This window comes from Pectinophora gossypiella, chromosome 19, assembly GCF_024362695.1.
Source record: "Pectinophora gossypiella chromosome 19, ilPecGoss1.1, whole genome shotgun sequence".
Lineage (NCBI taxonomy): Eukaryota > Metazoa > Arthropoda > Insecta > Lepidoptera > Gelechiidae > Pectinophora > Pectinophora gossypiella.
In genome coordinates this window covers 15,104-31,023 of record NC_065422.1, presented here as the reverse complement: position 1 = coordinate 31,023, position 15,920 = coordinate 15,104, and the positions used below count along the sequence as shown (strand labels likewise).

Genomic DNA, 15,920 nt, shown 5'->3' with positions numbered 1-15,920 from the left:
CCACTAGGGTCGATTAATTCTTTCAAATATTTTTCCTCTCAGACGACGCCCTGAGCCGAGGTTCGCGCCCAACTGGGCACCCTCAGGCCTGTCGTCTTAAACGTTGTACCGGGTGAGAGCCTTCAGCGCTCCCCATTTGTCCGGCCAAGTAGTTAATGCCATCTGCGGCAAATCTACAATAAGTCACGTCAAAAAAAAAAAAAAAAAAAAAAAAAAAAAATGTACCTATACCTTAACATAAGAGTTCTCTAAACTCGCGGGATTGCATGAAGACTTTGATGAGAGTGGAAGAAGCGAAGTGGTGTGTCAGGATCGTAGTAAGAATTCCGTGGCGTCTACGTACCCCAACGAGAATTAGGTGTGGTCTTATGTTATGGGGACAGGGAGGAGTGGAAGAAGGGAAGAGAGGCCTTTGCCTTGCAGTGGGACACTGCGAGCTATTAATAAAAAAAATATGTAGGTATGTGTAAACAAACAGCCTCCGTGGTCTAGTGGTTAAAGCGTTAGGCTTACGATCTGGAGGTCCGGGTTCGATCCCCATGGACATTGTCAAAATCACTTTGTGAGACTGTCCTTCGTTTGGTAAGGACTTCGCAGGCTTGAATCACCTGATTGTCTGAAAAGTAAGATGATTCCGTGTTTCGGAGGGCACGTTAAGCCGTTGGTGCCGGCCGTGAGAACATCACCAACCCGCAGTAGAGTAGGGTCACACCCCGGACGCTTCATACAAACAACCTCGTTTTACACAGACACTACATATCGACGTTATCGTACACAGGCATCTGTGTGTGTGACGTCTGACGCTATACGATTGAAGACTAAACTATGTTGGAGGGGGTGAGGTAAACCTAGCTCAGCCGCTGGTGGGGAGCGGAGAGTTGCCGTTCTATACGTAGTATTATTCCTTATTCTATGGTAGAGGGCGAGGTATGCTCCATACCCCTCCAGTTGAGGGGAGGCCTGTGCCGAGCAGTGGGACGTATAGGCTGTTCTTCTTCTTCTTCTATCGTGTGGATTGTGAGGTTAATTACCAACCCCATCAACCCTGGTGTCAGGGTTATTACTGAGCCGCCATAGGCCCCTGACATGACTCATGTAACGACAACGTGCTTACATCAGTAAGTAATAACCGGGACCAACGGCTTAACGTGCCTTCCGAAGCACGGATCTTTTTACTTTTTAGAGAATCAGGTGATCAGCCTGTAATGTCCTAACCAAACTGAGTGATTGAGTGATTTTTGTGATTTGTCCCCACCGGGATTCGAACCCGGGACCTCCGGATCGTGAGCACAACGCTCAACCACTGGACCACGGAGGCCGTTTAAGACGTTTTAGACTGTTTATGTTTTATGTTATGTGTAAACAAAAAACTACCAGAATTATTCTTGAGACGTACAAGCCTAAGTAGATGCGGCTAATCACTTAAAACATGTTCACTTTTATCTATAATATTTACTATAGATACATAGTTTATTATTGATTCTAACGCCGCAACTCATCCAGCTCAACATTATTTTTTTATTTATGTAATTAACGTGCGTCAAAGTTGATTCTTGTCATTTTACTGTCATCAAAACCGCCATAGAGCTCGATATCAATGTTTTAATTGGCTCCAAAGACAATCCAAACCCGTTTTAAGATCAAAAAGGATTCTTACTAGAAATCTAAGAATAAATAATAAGTCTTATTATTTACGGCTTAACGTGCCTTCCGACGCACGGTTCATCTTACTTTCGGACAATCAAGTGATCTGCCTGTAATGTCCTAACCAAACTAGGGATCACAAAGTAATTTTCGTGATATTACCCCACCGAGATTCGAACTCGGGACCTTCGGATCCAGCCTAACGCTCAACCACTGGACCACGGAGGCCGTTAATACACGAATCGAGTCACGTGTTGTCAGCAGTTATTCACTTTCCCCAGTCTATATTTAAGCGGTAAATATTTAACAAGTAATCATCGGTTATCAGTCAAATGCTATAATCGATAGCAATATAAACACTTAGCGGTGGTTTATCCCAAGAAATCATCGCAGGGGAAAACTATGCACAAAACGTAAACCAAAGTGTTGCTAATGTCCTTTCCATAATGATGGGCTCTCTATTTGGGGGATGGCCATCTTAGGATAGGACTTCATAGACTCTCTAGCGTCATCCCAGTTTTACAGGGTTCGCTTACCTAACCTGAAGATTTGACAGGTCAAGTAAGTATTTTACAGAAGCGACTGCCTGTCTGACCTTCCAACCCGCGAAGGGAAAACCAGTCCAATACAGATTAGGTTACCTCCCACATGTAATTCTCGGATAACGCATTATCCCGGTTTCACGGGGTCTGCTTACCTAACCTGAAGATTTGACAGGTAAAGCATTTTACAAAAGCCACTGTCTGTCTGACCTGTCAGCCCGCGAAGGGAAAACCAGTCCAATACAGATTAGATTACATAGTTCCAAAATGTATTAAAGTAATAATTTATTATCCAAACATATTCGTAATTGGAAAACAAATTCGAATACCATTGGTTTTGGTACGTGATGGATTCAAACCTGCGACCGCACAGTGAGAGCCAAACCACGGCTTTATTCATCTTATGATAACTTGACTTTATCCATCTAACACTATTATTGTGACATAGGTAAGACAGAACTAAAATAGGATCTAGACTTTCAATAAGTAATATAATTCAGTGGTTTCTACATTTACATAGATAAAAACTCACGCCTATTTCCCACCGGGGTAAGCAGAGACTATGGAATTCCATTTGCTTCGATCCTGACACACTTTTCTTGCTTCAACCACATTCATCAAGTAAGTGTTTAATTAAATGTTTTCTAATAGTACAAAATTTTATAGAACGGCAACTCTCCGCCCCCCACCAACGGCTGAGATAGGTCTACCTCACCTCCCTCGGTCTTATTTTAGTCTTCAATCGTAAGGCGTCTGATGTCACACACACAGATGCGCGTGTACAACAACGTCAATGTGTAGTGTCTGTGTAAAACGAAGTATTTTATATAGGTAGTTTTTTTTTTTTTTCTCCGTCATTACCATGTTGCGAAACATTTGATTCGACAGTGACCGAATTACGTGTATGGCAAAATTAATTCTTGGTTGGAAACAGGTATCGCAGAAAGATCACTACACCTCCTTCGTAACCAGTTATGGATGCATCATCAGTCACGAGGATGGCCGAAAACAAAAGTTGTATCTTACGTAAAACCTTCGAGTATAGTGCAGAGTTTAAAAAGAACTGGCGGGTTAAAATGGTCACATCGAAGCAATTCATCTAAAAAAGCAATATTGCAAATTGACATTTGCGCATATAAAAGTAAGTGCGCAATGCATCAAATTTCAAATAGCAATGTTGCTTTCTTAGACGAATTGCTTCGATGTGGCCATTTTAACCCCCCTGAATAAGTACTTAACAAAACATAATTAAATACTATAAACATACACATGGAATACAAAACAAAAGAAAGACAGAAGACTACAACAGGCAACCTTATTGCAAAATTCGACTTTTTGAGTTTGATTTCATGTTTGGATCATGGATAATTGCGGATAACGGCTTTAGTTGTCCAGTGGTTGAACGTTGGGCAATCCCGGTGGGGACATATGACAAAAATTACTTTATGATCCCTAGTTTGGTTGGGACATTACAGACTGATCGCTAGATTGTCCAAAAGTATGATGATCCGTGCTTCGGAAGGCATTACTTTCTGATGTAAGTAAGTAGTCGTTACGTGAGCCATGTCAGAGGCCTTTGGCGGCTCAATAACCCCGACACCAGGGTTGATGAGGTTGGTAATTCACCCCACACACAACCCACCCGATAGAATAAGAAAGAACAAGGTTGTCATGAATTTCTCCATTTGTAACGAACCAAAGAGCATTTTAAATGGTAATGGTAATATTTGAGATGTTTGAGTTGCAGGCACTTATAAGTAATACTTCATGGACTAAAAATATTTCGAGTCTTAACATTGTTTTAAGTTTACGCGGTTCTCATATCCCTATTTCAAACGCGGTAAGAATCCGTTATTATGTTAATTAATTTCACAACCCACACGATAGAAGGAGAAGATGTACTTAGTTTCCGGCTAACTGATCGATCAACACACCGAGCACTACGAAAATCATCCCCTTAAAGGGTTAAAGGTGATGAAAGTTTATATGACCAAGCGGACGAATTCACGAGCGAAAAGCTAGTCTTCAATAAATCATGTCAAAACAAGCATCCCTGTCCGTTAGGAAGCTCCGTACTTCGTCGAGCTTTTTTAGTGGTCCAGTGGTTGAGCGTTGGGCTCACGATCTGGAGATCCTGGGTTCAAATCCTGGGGACATATCACTTTGTGATCCCTAGTTTGATCACCTGATTGTCCGAAAGAAAGATGTTCCGTGCTTCGGAAGGCACGTTAAGCCGTTGGTCCCGGTTACTACTTACTGATGTAAGTTAGTAGTTGTTACATGAGTCATGTCAGGGGCCTTTGGCTCAATAGTAACCCTGACACCAGGGCTGATGGGTTTGGTAATCCACCTCACAACCCACACGATAGAAGAAGAAGAAGACTGTAATTGTTATTTACTTATTTAAGGTACAGGATTTTCAATCAATCAATCAATAATACTTTATTGCACAACGACATATACAAAGGACACAAAACATACGAATAAAAACATAAGCACAATAGGCGGCCTTATTGCTAAACAGCAATTTCTGCCAGGCAACCTTAGGGTGAAAGAAGATTTTTGGATTTTTGTTACATAACATCGTTATCACGTAACTTTATAACGATTTTAGGATGTGACGCAAATAGTTAATTATTTATCACGTTGACTGATTTGATTTAGATCAAGGGCTAGTCTGATCTGAATTGTAACGATTAAAATAGTCTTATTGTCACCAGCCAAGTAGTGTTGCCAGTTCGCTATTATTACAATTCCATTGTACTAATCTCAACCTTATTTATTCGAAGGAACGACGCAGCCCGTCCATTCAGACGGTGCATCGTTGGATTGCACTGTGATATAAAGAAAGTCAGGTGCACTATGCAGATTGCAGCGTCTAATGTGTTTTGTCTGCGACACTGACGCACAATACTAGCAGTGCGCCAACTAGGTACTAGATCTCCTGACATTCCACAAATTAAACTTGATACATTACGTAACATAAATAGCCTATATACGTCTCACTGCTGAGCACAGGCCTCTCCTCAATCAACCGGAGGGGGTATGGAGCATACTCCACTGCGGGTTGGTGGACGTGTTTTTACGGCTAATAGCCGGGACCAACGACTTAACGTGCCCTCTGCAGCACGGAATCAACTGTTTTTCAGACATTCTGGTATTAAACTTGATAATGGTGCTAATTCCTGTGGTGTTTACCATCTAATTTTATTTAAAATTATATCTGTCATCTTCTTATCCGCCGAAAAAGAAAGGGACTAGTAATCGACAAGTATACAATTTCGAATCGTGGAACACACTTCAATTTTAAAACAACCGTCTAAAAATTTTACATTGGCCAATAAACCGACATAATTATGTTGACAGCACACGCCAAACGGTTTGCATCGGGGTAAGCAGAGACCATGGAATTCCATTTGCTTCAATCCTGACACGCTTCTCTTGCGTCTTCTACATTCATCAATCGTTTTCATATACGCACGCCTGTTCAGAGTAGATCGTACTAAATAAGGACATTCCCAATTTGGTCAATGTACCTACGTCCATCTAGGACCTTTGCTCTCCTTCCTTTCTTCCTTGTAATTCTATATTAGTTTGCAGTTAACACATTGTTTGCATTTATGGTGCATCCACCGCTCGCCCGTGACTTTTTGTAAAATGTCTTTAGGTACAGCGGCGAACGCAGATGGTTCGCAGTTCGATGGTCTAGCCAATGTTACGTAACAACTGTTATGACTGTTGCGTAACGTTCAACTTCCGTCATGACGTCATATCTATTACACTACTACTCCGTACAATATACAACCTACCATATTTAAGCTCTAACTTAGAGGGCGGCGCGGAAAAGTTCAGAGCCGATTCTTAGGGTTACGAACCCCAAAAAGAAAAACGGAACCCTTATAGGATCACTTTGTTTGCGTCTATCTGTCTGTCAACCAAGAAGTTTCTACGCAACGCAATCCTAAGAAAAGACGATCACTTCTAGGCTTATTTTGTTAGCAATTTTTTTTTTCTTACTTTGGTAAGTACCTACACGTAGGTACAGGTGTACCTACATTTTGTTGGGGAATCAAATCCTATCTAATCTAATCCAATCCTATCATATCCTATTCTAATCTCATTTAATCTATTCTATGCTGCCAGCGTTTTGGGCGCTCTGCTTCAGTGTGGCGCGCTGGAAGAGGTATTCTACTTATAATAAGCAAAAAAAAATCCTATCTACTTACCATAGACCTAGTCGAAATCGAAATTGAAAATCGTTTGTTGTTCAAAAAGATGTTTTATCTTTTTCCGATAACAAACTTATTTGCAGTTGGTAAAGCAATGGCGACCTATGTCGATGTATCAATACAACATTTTTCAACGACAAAAAAATGATTTTGCTTCGTGATGTTTTATCGTTTTGGAAAACATCGTGAAGAAACCCACATTCGCGAAGAGTTGCCGTTCTATACGTAGTATTATTCCTTTATCTATGATGGAAAGGGCAGATTCCTGTTACAGTTTATCACGATGAACCGCACGTGACGGGTCTAAGAATTTATGATCCAGTCAGTTTATTAATTGAAATTATGACACTATAAAGAGTTACTGAAGTCGAAGGAATTACAGCCATAATCGTAAAATACTGAGACGTCAAGCCAAAGGGGTGACGATTTGACGCGACGCTGGGCGTCTGGGCGTAAGTGACGACTGTCCATACTCACATTACGAATTACTTATGTATTTAATATAACATAGCATCACGCCTGTATCAAATAAAATCAAATCAAATATACTTTACTGCACAGAACTAAATTTAAACAATCAGACATAACACATGAATACAGTACAATTTGGGCGGCCTTATTGCTCTAGAGCAATTTCTTCCATTTTTCCTTTTTTTTTCTTCTTGTATCCCCGAAGGGGTACGCAGACTACGATCTTGAGTGATGTGCCGGCTGCTTTTCTTTATCAAATCGTTCTTTCTTGTACTCTGATCTTATTTGGTTAGGTAATATAATAACTCTCTTTTTACATAACTTTTTCGCCTTTTTACTGCCGGAAACATTCCCAACGGCACATCCCTGATCCTGACACCCTTTCACTTATTACATTCTCATAAAAATACTTCATAGGTACACATATACTCGCCGGTTTAGAGTAAGGTAGACATAAGCACTGGCCTTTGTAATAAAACATTCATCATCATCCCCCTAACATTATAAATCCGATAAATGGTAGATTTCTTTATGAATACTAAAAATGTTTAATCGGCGAGGGTAGTCTATTCATTGCATGGTTTAACCGAATGACGAATAAGACCGAACTAAGATCGGTTGATATCGATAATGCCGGTCAATTATTATTATTTTATCGATTTTATTCTATGACATTGTTTTTCTGTATTGTTTTGTAATGAATGACTTTTTGATTTGGAAATAATAATTGTTATATTCGTTAATTTATTTTAGTTTAATAATTTAATATCTTCTTGTCATTATTATTTGCATGTTATAATTTTCATAACTAAAAATGTTGACCTAATGCTAAATGCTGACCATCTGCAAACTGTACTACTATTTTTAAGGCGAATAAATGAATTATGAAATACGATTCGCCCTTAATGTGCCACCTGATTGGGATGGCGGGCGGATTTAAATCCGAATATCGTCGACCTTATTTTGTAAACTAACTTAGTACTTATGTAAGTTTTTGTTACTAATCCTATGGATCTTACGTTGTCCGAATAAATAATTTTTGATTTTGATTTAATTTTTGATTATGCCGTTTTTCATAGGGTCCGCTTACCTAACCTGAAGATTTGACAGATCCGGTTTTTACAGAAACGACTACCTGTCTGACCTTTTAACCGGCGAAAGGAAAACCAGCCTAATACGAGTTAGGTCACATACCTCTGAAAATAGATTTCTCCGGAATGTGGGTTTCCTCACTATGTTTTCCTTCACCCTGAGCACGTGATAATCGTTTATGATCCAAACATGAATTCGAAAACAAATTCGGCAATTATTGGTTTTGGCCTGTGTTGGATTCGAACTTGCGACCTCAAAGTCTAGCTCCATACGTCCGTGGCCCATACATGGTTCACTAAGAAAAGACCAGGTACTTACGCACTAATTTTGCTCTACTTGGATCCCGGGTAAATTAGTAAAGATTTGTGTTACTGTATGCACTAAGGGCGGGTTCACCATTTATTATTTACGTTGTTAATAGGACGTATAAAATTGAAGTACATAATATGCGGGACTTACAAGGAAGTCAAAACATTTTGTATGGGGACTGTCAACGTGTTAATCCGGGCGTATAACGATTGTAAATATCCATATATTAAAGATATGAATTCCTGATAACGCGTCGCGTCTTCAAACTTCATAAGAATTCTTCATGCAAATTCTTTTAATTTCGTTTCTATTAAGGGAGTAGTAAATGATAGGCGGTAGGCATGGAAGGCATGACGACGGCGTCGCGACGTCGCCTTCGTGCCGAGTAAGTAGTAGTTAGTTGCGAACACGATATTTGCACAGAGGCGGTTTCAGATATATTATCACTGTGGTCTTGTGGTTCACCGGGTTGCTTCTCAAACGAGGAGCGCCGGTTCTAACCCCTGCACTTGCACCAACGAGTTATTGGCTCGACCATTATAGACGGCGATACGGTTTACCACCTATTGCGTTGGTCTAACAGAAAACTCGCTGGTTATCTTCCCGGGCGTGGCGTTAAAACCTATTATCTTCTTCTTCTGTCTGTGGATTGCAAGATCAATGATCAACCTCATCAACCTTGATGTCAGGGTTACTATTGGGCCGCCTGTTGTATACGTCACTATTAGTTACGCACATCACTACAGCTGTCGCTATTGTTTATGTCATTCTCTTTTGGTCGTCTCATTGTACTTACCTTGTGTTGTTTTATATTAATAAAAGATATTAATTACATTGAAGTCGTCGTATGATTTTATAACTAAAAGGACCGGCCAACACGCTACAATACATGGTGTCAGAAGTGTAAGTGAACTGGATTCACATCGTCGTGAAATAAGTAATGTCAACAAGTCGCCGCCTCGCCGCTAACAAACATGTCGGAAGATCAAAAACCCAAGAAATTATCGGGAATGTCATGTCCGCAGCCCATGTTGATGACTGGTAATTTAGCACAACAATGGAAGAAATGGGTGCAATCCTTCAAATTTTACATGCGCGCGTCCGGCATGGATGAAGAAAGCGATGGCAGAAAGGTAGCTTTATTTTTACATGTCATTGGGGAAAAAGGTGTGGATGTATTTAACACGTTCGGAAAAGACGAAGACAAAGTTAAATACGACGAGCTCATCGAGTTGTTTCAAAATCATTTTGCCCCAAAAGCTAACCTAACTTATGAATGTCACAATTTTTTCACATATAAACAAAGTGAAAACGAGTCGCTGGATGATTTTGCATGTGCACTAAAACTAAGGTCTCAAAACTGCGAGCTAGGAAAACTGCAGGAACGTCTTGTCAAAATAATGTTCATATGCAACATGCATCAAAAGTACAACTATATCCGAGAAAGACTTTTGCTTGAAGACAAGTTAGATCTTGACAAGGCCTTAGAAGTGGCAAAAGCCATGCTAGCTTCAAGACATCAGACAGATGCATTGACAGCAGAACAAAGTTCAGTCATGTATAATAAAACTCAGTCAAGGTCTAAGTCAAATATAAGAAATAAAAGTCAACAACAACAGTCAAGAAAGGAAGTCTGTACAAAATGTAATCAAGTCCATCGTCACAAGTGTCCAGCATTGTCTCAAGTCTGCAGAAATTGCAATAAAGTCGGTCATTTTGCAGTATGTTGTCGGTCCAAGTCGAAGTCAGTCAAGTATGTCGAGTCAGATAACAACACCCATCAGGTACAGTCAGAAAAACAAGATTTATTCATTGGTCATATACAGTCGTCATCGTCAAGTGAGTGGACAATAAATATAAACATAAATAAGTCACAAGTGAGTTGTATTATTGATACAGGCAGTGATGTCAACATAATGTCAAAAAATGTCTATGATTCACTTAATATCAAAAAGGTATTGTCTAAAACTGATATTAAAATTAAGTCATACACTGGTAATAGTCTAGAAGTACTAGGTCAACAAAATTTACAATGTAAATTACAATTGAATGGCACCTACATGACAAAACAAATTAATTTTGTTATTGCAAATGTGAATTCTCCAACTGTGTTAGGTAAAATTACTTGCTCAGAAATTGGATTGATAAAAAGAGTTTTTTGTGTCGAGTCTACAAATAGTCACATGTCAGAAAATAATGATAGTCAATTGTCATTTGAAACAAATCAAAACGAGTCAAAGTCATGTCATGTAATTTGTCCTGAAGCCATGAAAAGTCAGTCAGTACAGTCAAGTCAGTCACAGTCAAGTCAGTCACAAGATATAAATTTGTCTAAACTAATTGAATATAATAATTCTGTTTTTACCGGTCTTGGATGTCTTCCTGGTGAGTGTGTCATAAGTACAAATCCTGATGTCAAGCCAAAAGTCGATGCACCAAGGAAGGTACCATTCGCTCTACATCAAAGGCTTCAAGAAGAATTGGAGAAAATGGAAAACATGGATGTCATTGTCAAGGTCACAGAGCCAACTGAGTGGGTGAGTTCTTTGATTTTAGTCGAAAAGAAGAATGGTCAATTACGGGTATGTCTAGACCCCCGTAATCTAAATCAAGCGATTAACAGAACTCATTATCCTATTCCGTCCGTAGACATGGTTCGCGCCAAGGTCGCTGGTGCAAAATTCTACTCAACTTTAGATGCCAGTAGTGGATTTTGGATGTGTAAATTGAGTGAGAAGAGTTCTTACCTCACAACATTTAATACGCCATTTGGTCGTTATCGCTTCAAACGTCTTCCATATGGAGTCAACTGTGCCCCTGAGTACTTTCATAGAATAATGACAGAAATATTTGGTGACATACCAGGAGTGGCAGTATACAGCGATGATATTTTAGTCAGTGGACAAACACTACAAGAGCATAATGAACGCCTTAATATGGTATTCAACAGAGCCAAGGAATACAATGTCAAATTTAATAAAGAAAAATGTTCATTTGCCAAGGAGAGTATTAAATACCTGGGTCATATATTTTCAGCAGTCGGAATCACAGTCGATCCGGATAAAGTCAGAGCAATCCAAGAGATGCCGTCTCCTACTTGTCTAAAAGATTTACAAAGATTTCTAGGCATGCTTAATTACTTAAGTCCTTTTATTAAAAATATGGCATGTGAGACAGAAATTCTACGTCAGTTACTAAAGAAGTCTACTGATTGGCAGTGGAATGCTAATCATGAAGCAACATTTTGTCGTCTAAAACAATTAATATGTCAGGTCCCAGTCTTGTCACATTTTAATGTCAATGATCCTATTGTCATACAAAGTGATGCTAGTAGCTGTGCTGTCGGAGCAGTGTTGTTACAAAATCAACATCCTGTCTATTATGCATCAAAAACCTTAACGGAGTCACAGCAAAGAATGGCTCAAATAGAGAAGGAACTATATGCAATAGTCTTTGCCTGCGTCAAGTTCCACCAATTTATATATGGACAAACTGTAATGGTCGAAACAGATCATGCTCCGTTAATAACATTATTTAAAAAGCCTTTAGTCGAAGTCCCAACACGTCTACAGAGGATGATGTTGAAAATACAGTCATATAGTCTAAATGTAGTCTACAAGAAAGGCAGTCACATGTATATTGCTGATACATTGTCTAGAGCACCACTGTCAGAAACAAGCACAGATGAATTAGATGATGATGTGGTCGTGCACGTCAATTTACTTATTAAGTCATTACCTGTCTCTCCAGAACGTCTACAATGGCTAATCAAAGGCACTAATGAAGATGAAAGTCTACAAATTTTGAAAAAATATTGTAAAGAAGGATGGCCGTCGAGTAAAGCTCAAGTTCACAAAGATGTACAGGAATATTGGCAATATAGATTTGATCTACATACAGAAAATGATCTAATCTTCAGAAGTAACAGTATAGTCATACCTAAAAAATTAAGGCCAGATATCTTGAAAATAATACACAGTGGTCATCTAGGAATTGAAAGGTCTAAAGCGTTTGTCAGAGGTCATGTATTTTGGCCATTCATGTCAACAGATATAAAAAATCTTGTCGAGTCATGTCATACTTGCTTGTCACATAGAAGCTCAAATGCTCCTGAACCGCTTCTCCCACATGATGTCTCATTGCTTCCATGGGAAAAAGTTGGTGTTGATTTCATGGATTATAAGTCTAAAAAATTCATAGTCGTCCAAGATTATTACTCGAATTATATTGAATTGATGTCAGTGGCAAGTACTAACGCCAAAACAGTAATTGTTTGTCTTAAGAGTATCTTCAGTCGACATGGGATACCAGTAGAGTTATTCTCAGACAATGGTCCACCATTTAACTCTGCAGAATTTAAGAATTTTATTTTTGAATGGGGAATACACCATAACACGTCAAGTCCATACATACCAAGGTCAAATGGATTGGTAGAGTCAGCAGTCAAGATATGTAAACGTTTTCTTACTAAGTCAGACGAATCAGGAACAGACCCATATCTTGCTTTACTTCAATTCAGGAATACACCTAGAGGAAATCTACCATCTCCAGCACAACTGTTAATGTCACGTTCGCTGAGAACACAATTGCCTACAGTCACAAATAACTTAAAACCTAAAACAATCAAATTTCAAGATTATGTCAAGACAAAGGAAGAAAATAAGAAGAAAATGAAAGATTATTACGACAGAAAGACTAAAGTATTGCCAGAACTTAAAGAAGGAGATAAAGTCTATTTTAAGAAAATGCCAGATTCGCTATGGACTACAGGCACCGTCAAGTTTAAATGCGATCAGCCTAGGTCCTATACAATTGAAGGGTCTGATGGATTTATAGGAAGAAGAAATAGACAGCATATTTTGAAGCCACCACAGATACCACAAATGGAATTTTCTGAAGGGTCACAAAAGAGTCCAAATGTCAGAACGTCTCCTGTGTCACATACAGTAGCTCCGTCCATTGAAGAGCATACTACCCCGGTTCAAATGCGCACTCGGAGTGGAAGAGTCATAAGACCACCAAGACAGTTAGATTTATAAAAAATATACATATATATATTTGTTATGACTGTGAAGGACTGTCTGTAAATTTAGCTGTCTAGTATTAGTAGTAGTATAGACTAAGTTAAACATATTGTGTCTTAATTGTAATTACAAATTGTCTGTCTTAGCTGGTCAATAAGCTACTGTTAAACTATAGTGTTAAGTCAAGTCAAGCTGTAAAATTGTAATCATTTTACTTCTTTCTGATAAGGGGGATGTTGTATACGTCACTATTAGTTACGCACATCACTACAGCTGTCGCTATTGTTTATGTCATTCTCTTTTGGTCGTCTCATTGTACTTACCTTGTGTTGTTTTATATTAATAAAAGATATTAATTACATTGAAGTCGTCGTATGATTTTATAACTAAAAGGACCGGCCAACACGCTACAATACACCGCCATGGTCCCTGACATGGCCCATATATGTCATCATTATTATCATAAGCCTCGTATGTCTGTTTCAGGCGGTTCATGGCTACCATTGTCGCAGTCATGCACTCTTTTCATGGCTGCGCAAGCCAATTCTGAAGTGGCAATTTCTACCACACACCCTGCAGGAGAAGCCTTCGACAGTTGCAATGTTGTCGGCTTGGTGTCGTTTCATTCTCCTACTCGTACTGAGGTAAATATTATCCGACCCGACTGCTTAACGTGCCCTTCGAAGCACGGATCATCTTACTTTCAGATAATGGGTGATTAGCCTGCAATGTCCAATCCAAACTTTTGATCACAAAGTGATTTTTTGAGATTATTTCCTCACAGGGATTCGAATCGAGGACCTTCCGGTCGAGAGTCTAACGGTTAACCACTCCACCATGGAGGTCGATTATGGATTACCTTACCTTAGGTACCTTTCTTTAAAACATCCTAAACGATTTTCTGATAAAACGAAACTATTAACCCCTTCGTGGTATTATATCCATACAAGCACCTAAGTACCTATCCCTGAGTTTGTATCTGTCCCTGAAAACTTAATAAAGGCTGTTGACCTTCGTCCAATGTGCCTCGCATTGATTGGTTCCATAGTGTAATTTTTTATCGTCGCTGTATAAAAAAAAATGTTGGTAAAATACTTTTGGATGTGATTTTTGTTAACAAAACCTCGCAATAGATAAGTTATAAGTTTTAATTCAGGTAAAAAAATATGGTCTCAATTTATTAAATTAATTAAGTAAGTAATCGAAAGAAATCGAGGTTTGCCAAATGTAATTTTTCAAAAAGGCGCTTATTTCCTTATAGTATAAACCCCGACGTTACACTTTTTATATTTCAGGTTACCAATAGCTACCTTCTGAAGTTCAAGCTAAAGCACGCGGTTACATCACTCCGCAATGTGTTTGGAATTTTGCCAAGTCAGGCTGCAGGCTTTTCATAGACGAAATTTTAAGATGATCTAAATTTTTATTGGGTATTTTGTTAAGTACATTAATAACTTATTCAATTCGAGAATATTTTTTTATATTTAGAGAATATTTTTTTATATTTAAATAATTAAGTTAACAAAACATTTACTTACCTAATATTCTTTAATAATCGCTATAAAAATATTCCAAATACAGTGAGTTCACAAAATAAATCCTCATGGATGTGTTCGGTTTTAACTTCGGAACGCGCCCGCTTTTGGCGGGAAAAGAAAGCGCGGGAAAACCAGTAATGGCGTCGGTACTCCACGGATCTTGGCACCAGACTGGATGGGTTTTGGCACTAGACTGGCAAACTAGACTTCATCAAGTGCATTGCAGCTGCATTTTTAATATTTTAACTTGACGTCGCGTTTATGTGACTTCTATATCGGACTTGCGTGTCACAGGAAATGCGGTAACACTGTTGGTAAAAGAGTTAAATATAGATAGAGGTAGTATTGCTTACTTACTTACAATTACTTTGCGTTAAGTTACGTACCTATAGATTAGGGAAGTCATTTCCTGTCAAGTGCCATCCGAGGCAAATCTACAATAAATCACGTCAAACAAAAAAGGTAAGTAGGTAAGTTATCTTGTTGTTTTTAATTACTAAAAAAAGCGGTAACACTCGCAATCAAGAATCTATCGTAAGTCCTTTTGGATTAATTATTATTCTTCGATAAATTGAATAATCGAAATTGACTTTGGTGAGTTCGGCATTAGTTATTCTATGTACTTAACCAACCATGGCCATACCATGCGTAACCATGTGGTCTGTTATCCATGAAATTAGAAGGTTAAACGATGAAAAATATGTACAGCGTCGATCTATATCGATTTTGAGGATCGTAGCCTGGAAAGTCCCTCAATAATAATGAATTGAATGGAATTTTTAGGAAGCATCCGAGATAATAGGCCGATTTGTTTAATGTATGTGGTGGCATCTTTTTTTTTAATGTGACTTATTGTAGATTTGCCGCAGATGGCATTAACTACTTGGCCGGACAAATGGGGAGCGCTGAAGGCTCTCACCCGGTACAACGTTTAAGACAACAGGCCTGAGGGTGCCCAGTTGGGCGCGAACCTCGGCTCAGGGCGTCGTTTGAGAGGAAAAATATTTGAAAGCATTAATCGACTCTAGTGGGTCGATAGCGATAAGCGCTAATTGAGGGAAATCGTCGACC

General features: G+C 38.9%; 2 protein-coding genes across 3 annotated transcripts in view; one reads left to right on the top strand and one right to left on the bottom strand.

Annotated features, from left to right (window-relative positions):
- Positions 1 to 15,166, bottom strand: part of LOC126375619 (multidrug resistance protein homolog 49-like) — a 44,222-nt gene extending 29,056 nt beyond the window's left edge. The window contains exon 1 of the mRNA XM_050022600.1: positions 14,850 to 15,166. The gene's annotated coding sequence lies outside the window, so the exon portion shown is untranslated. The remainder of the gene's footprint in view (positions 1 to 14,849) is intronic.
- Positions 9,085 to 13,623, top strand: LOC126375492 (uncharacterized). 2 transcript variants are annotated; one of them, XM_050022448.1, is made up of 2 exons: positions 9,085 to 10,824; positions 10,937 to 13,623. In XM_050022448.1, exons 1-2 carry the CDS (start codon positions 9,262 to 9,264, stop codon positions 10,982 to 10,984), a joined length of 1,611 nt encoding a protein of 536 aa, XP_049878405.1. In that variant the 5' UTR covers positions 9,085 to 9,261; the 3' UTR covers positions 10,985 to 13,623. The 2 variants fall into 2 exon arrangements, with proteins under 2 accessions (XP_049878405.1, XP_049878406.1); XM_050022449.1 differs by having other exon boundaries at positions 12,038 to 13,622.
- Positions 15,167 to 15,920: the final 754 nt, after the last annotated feature.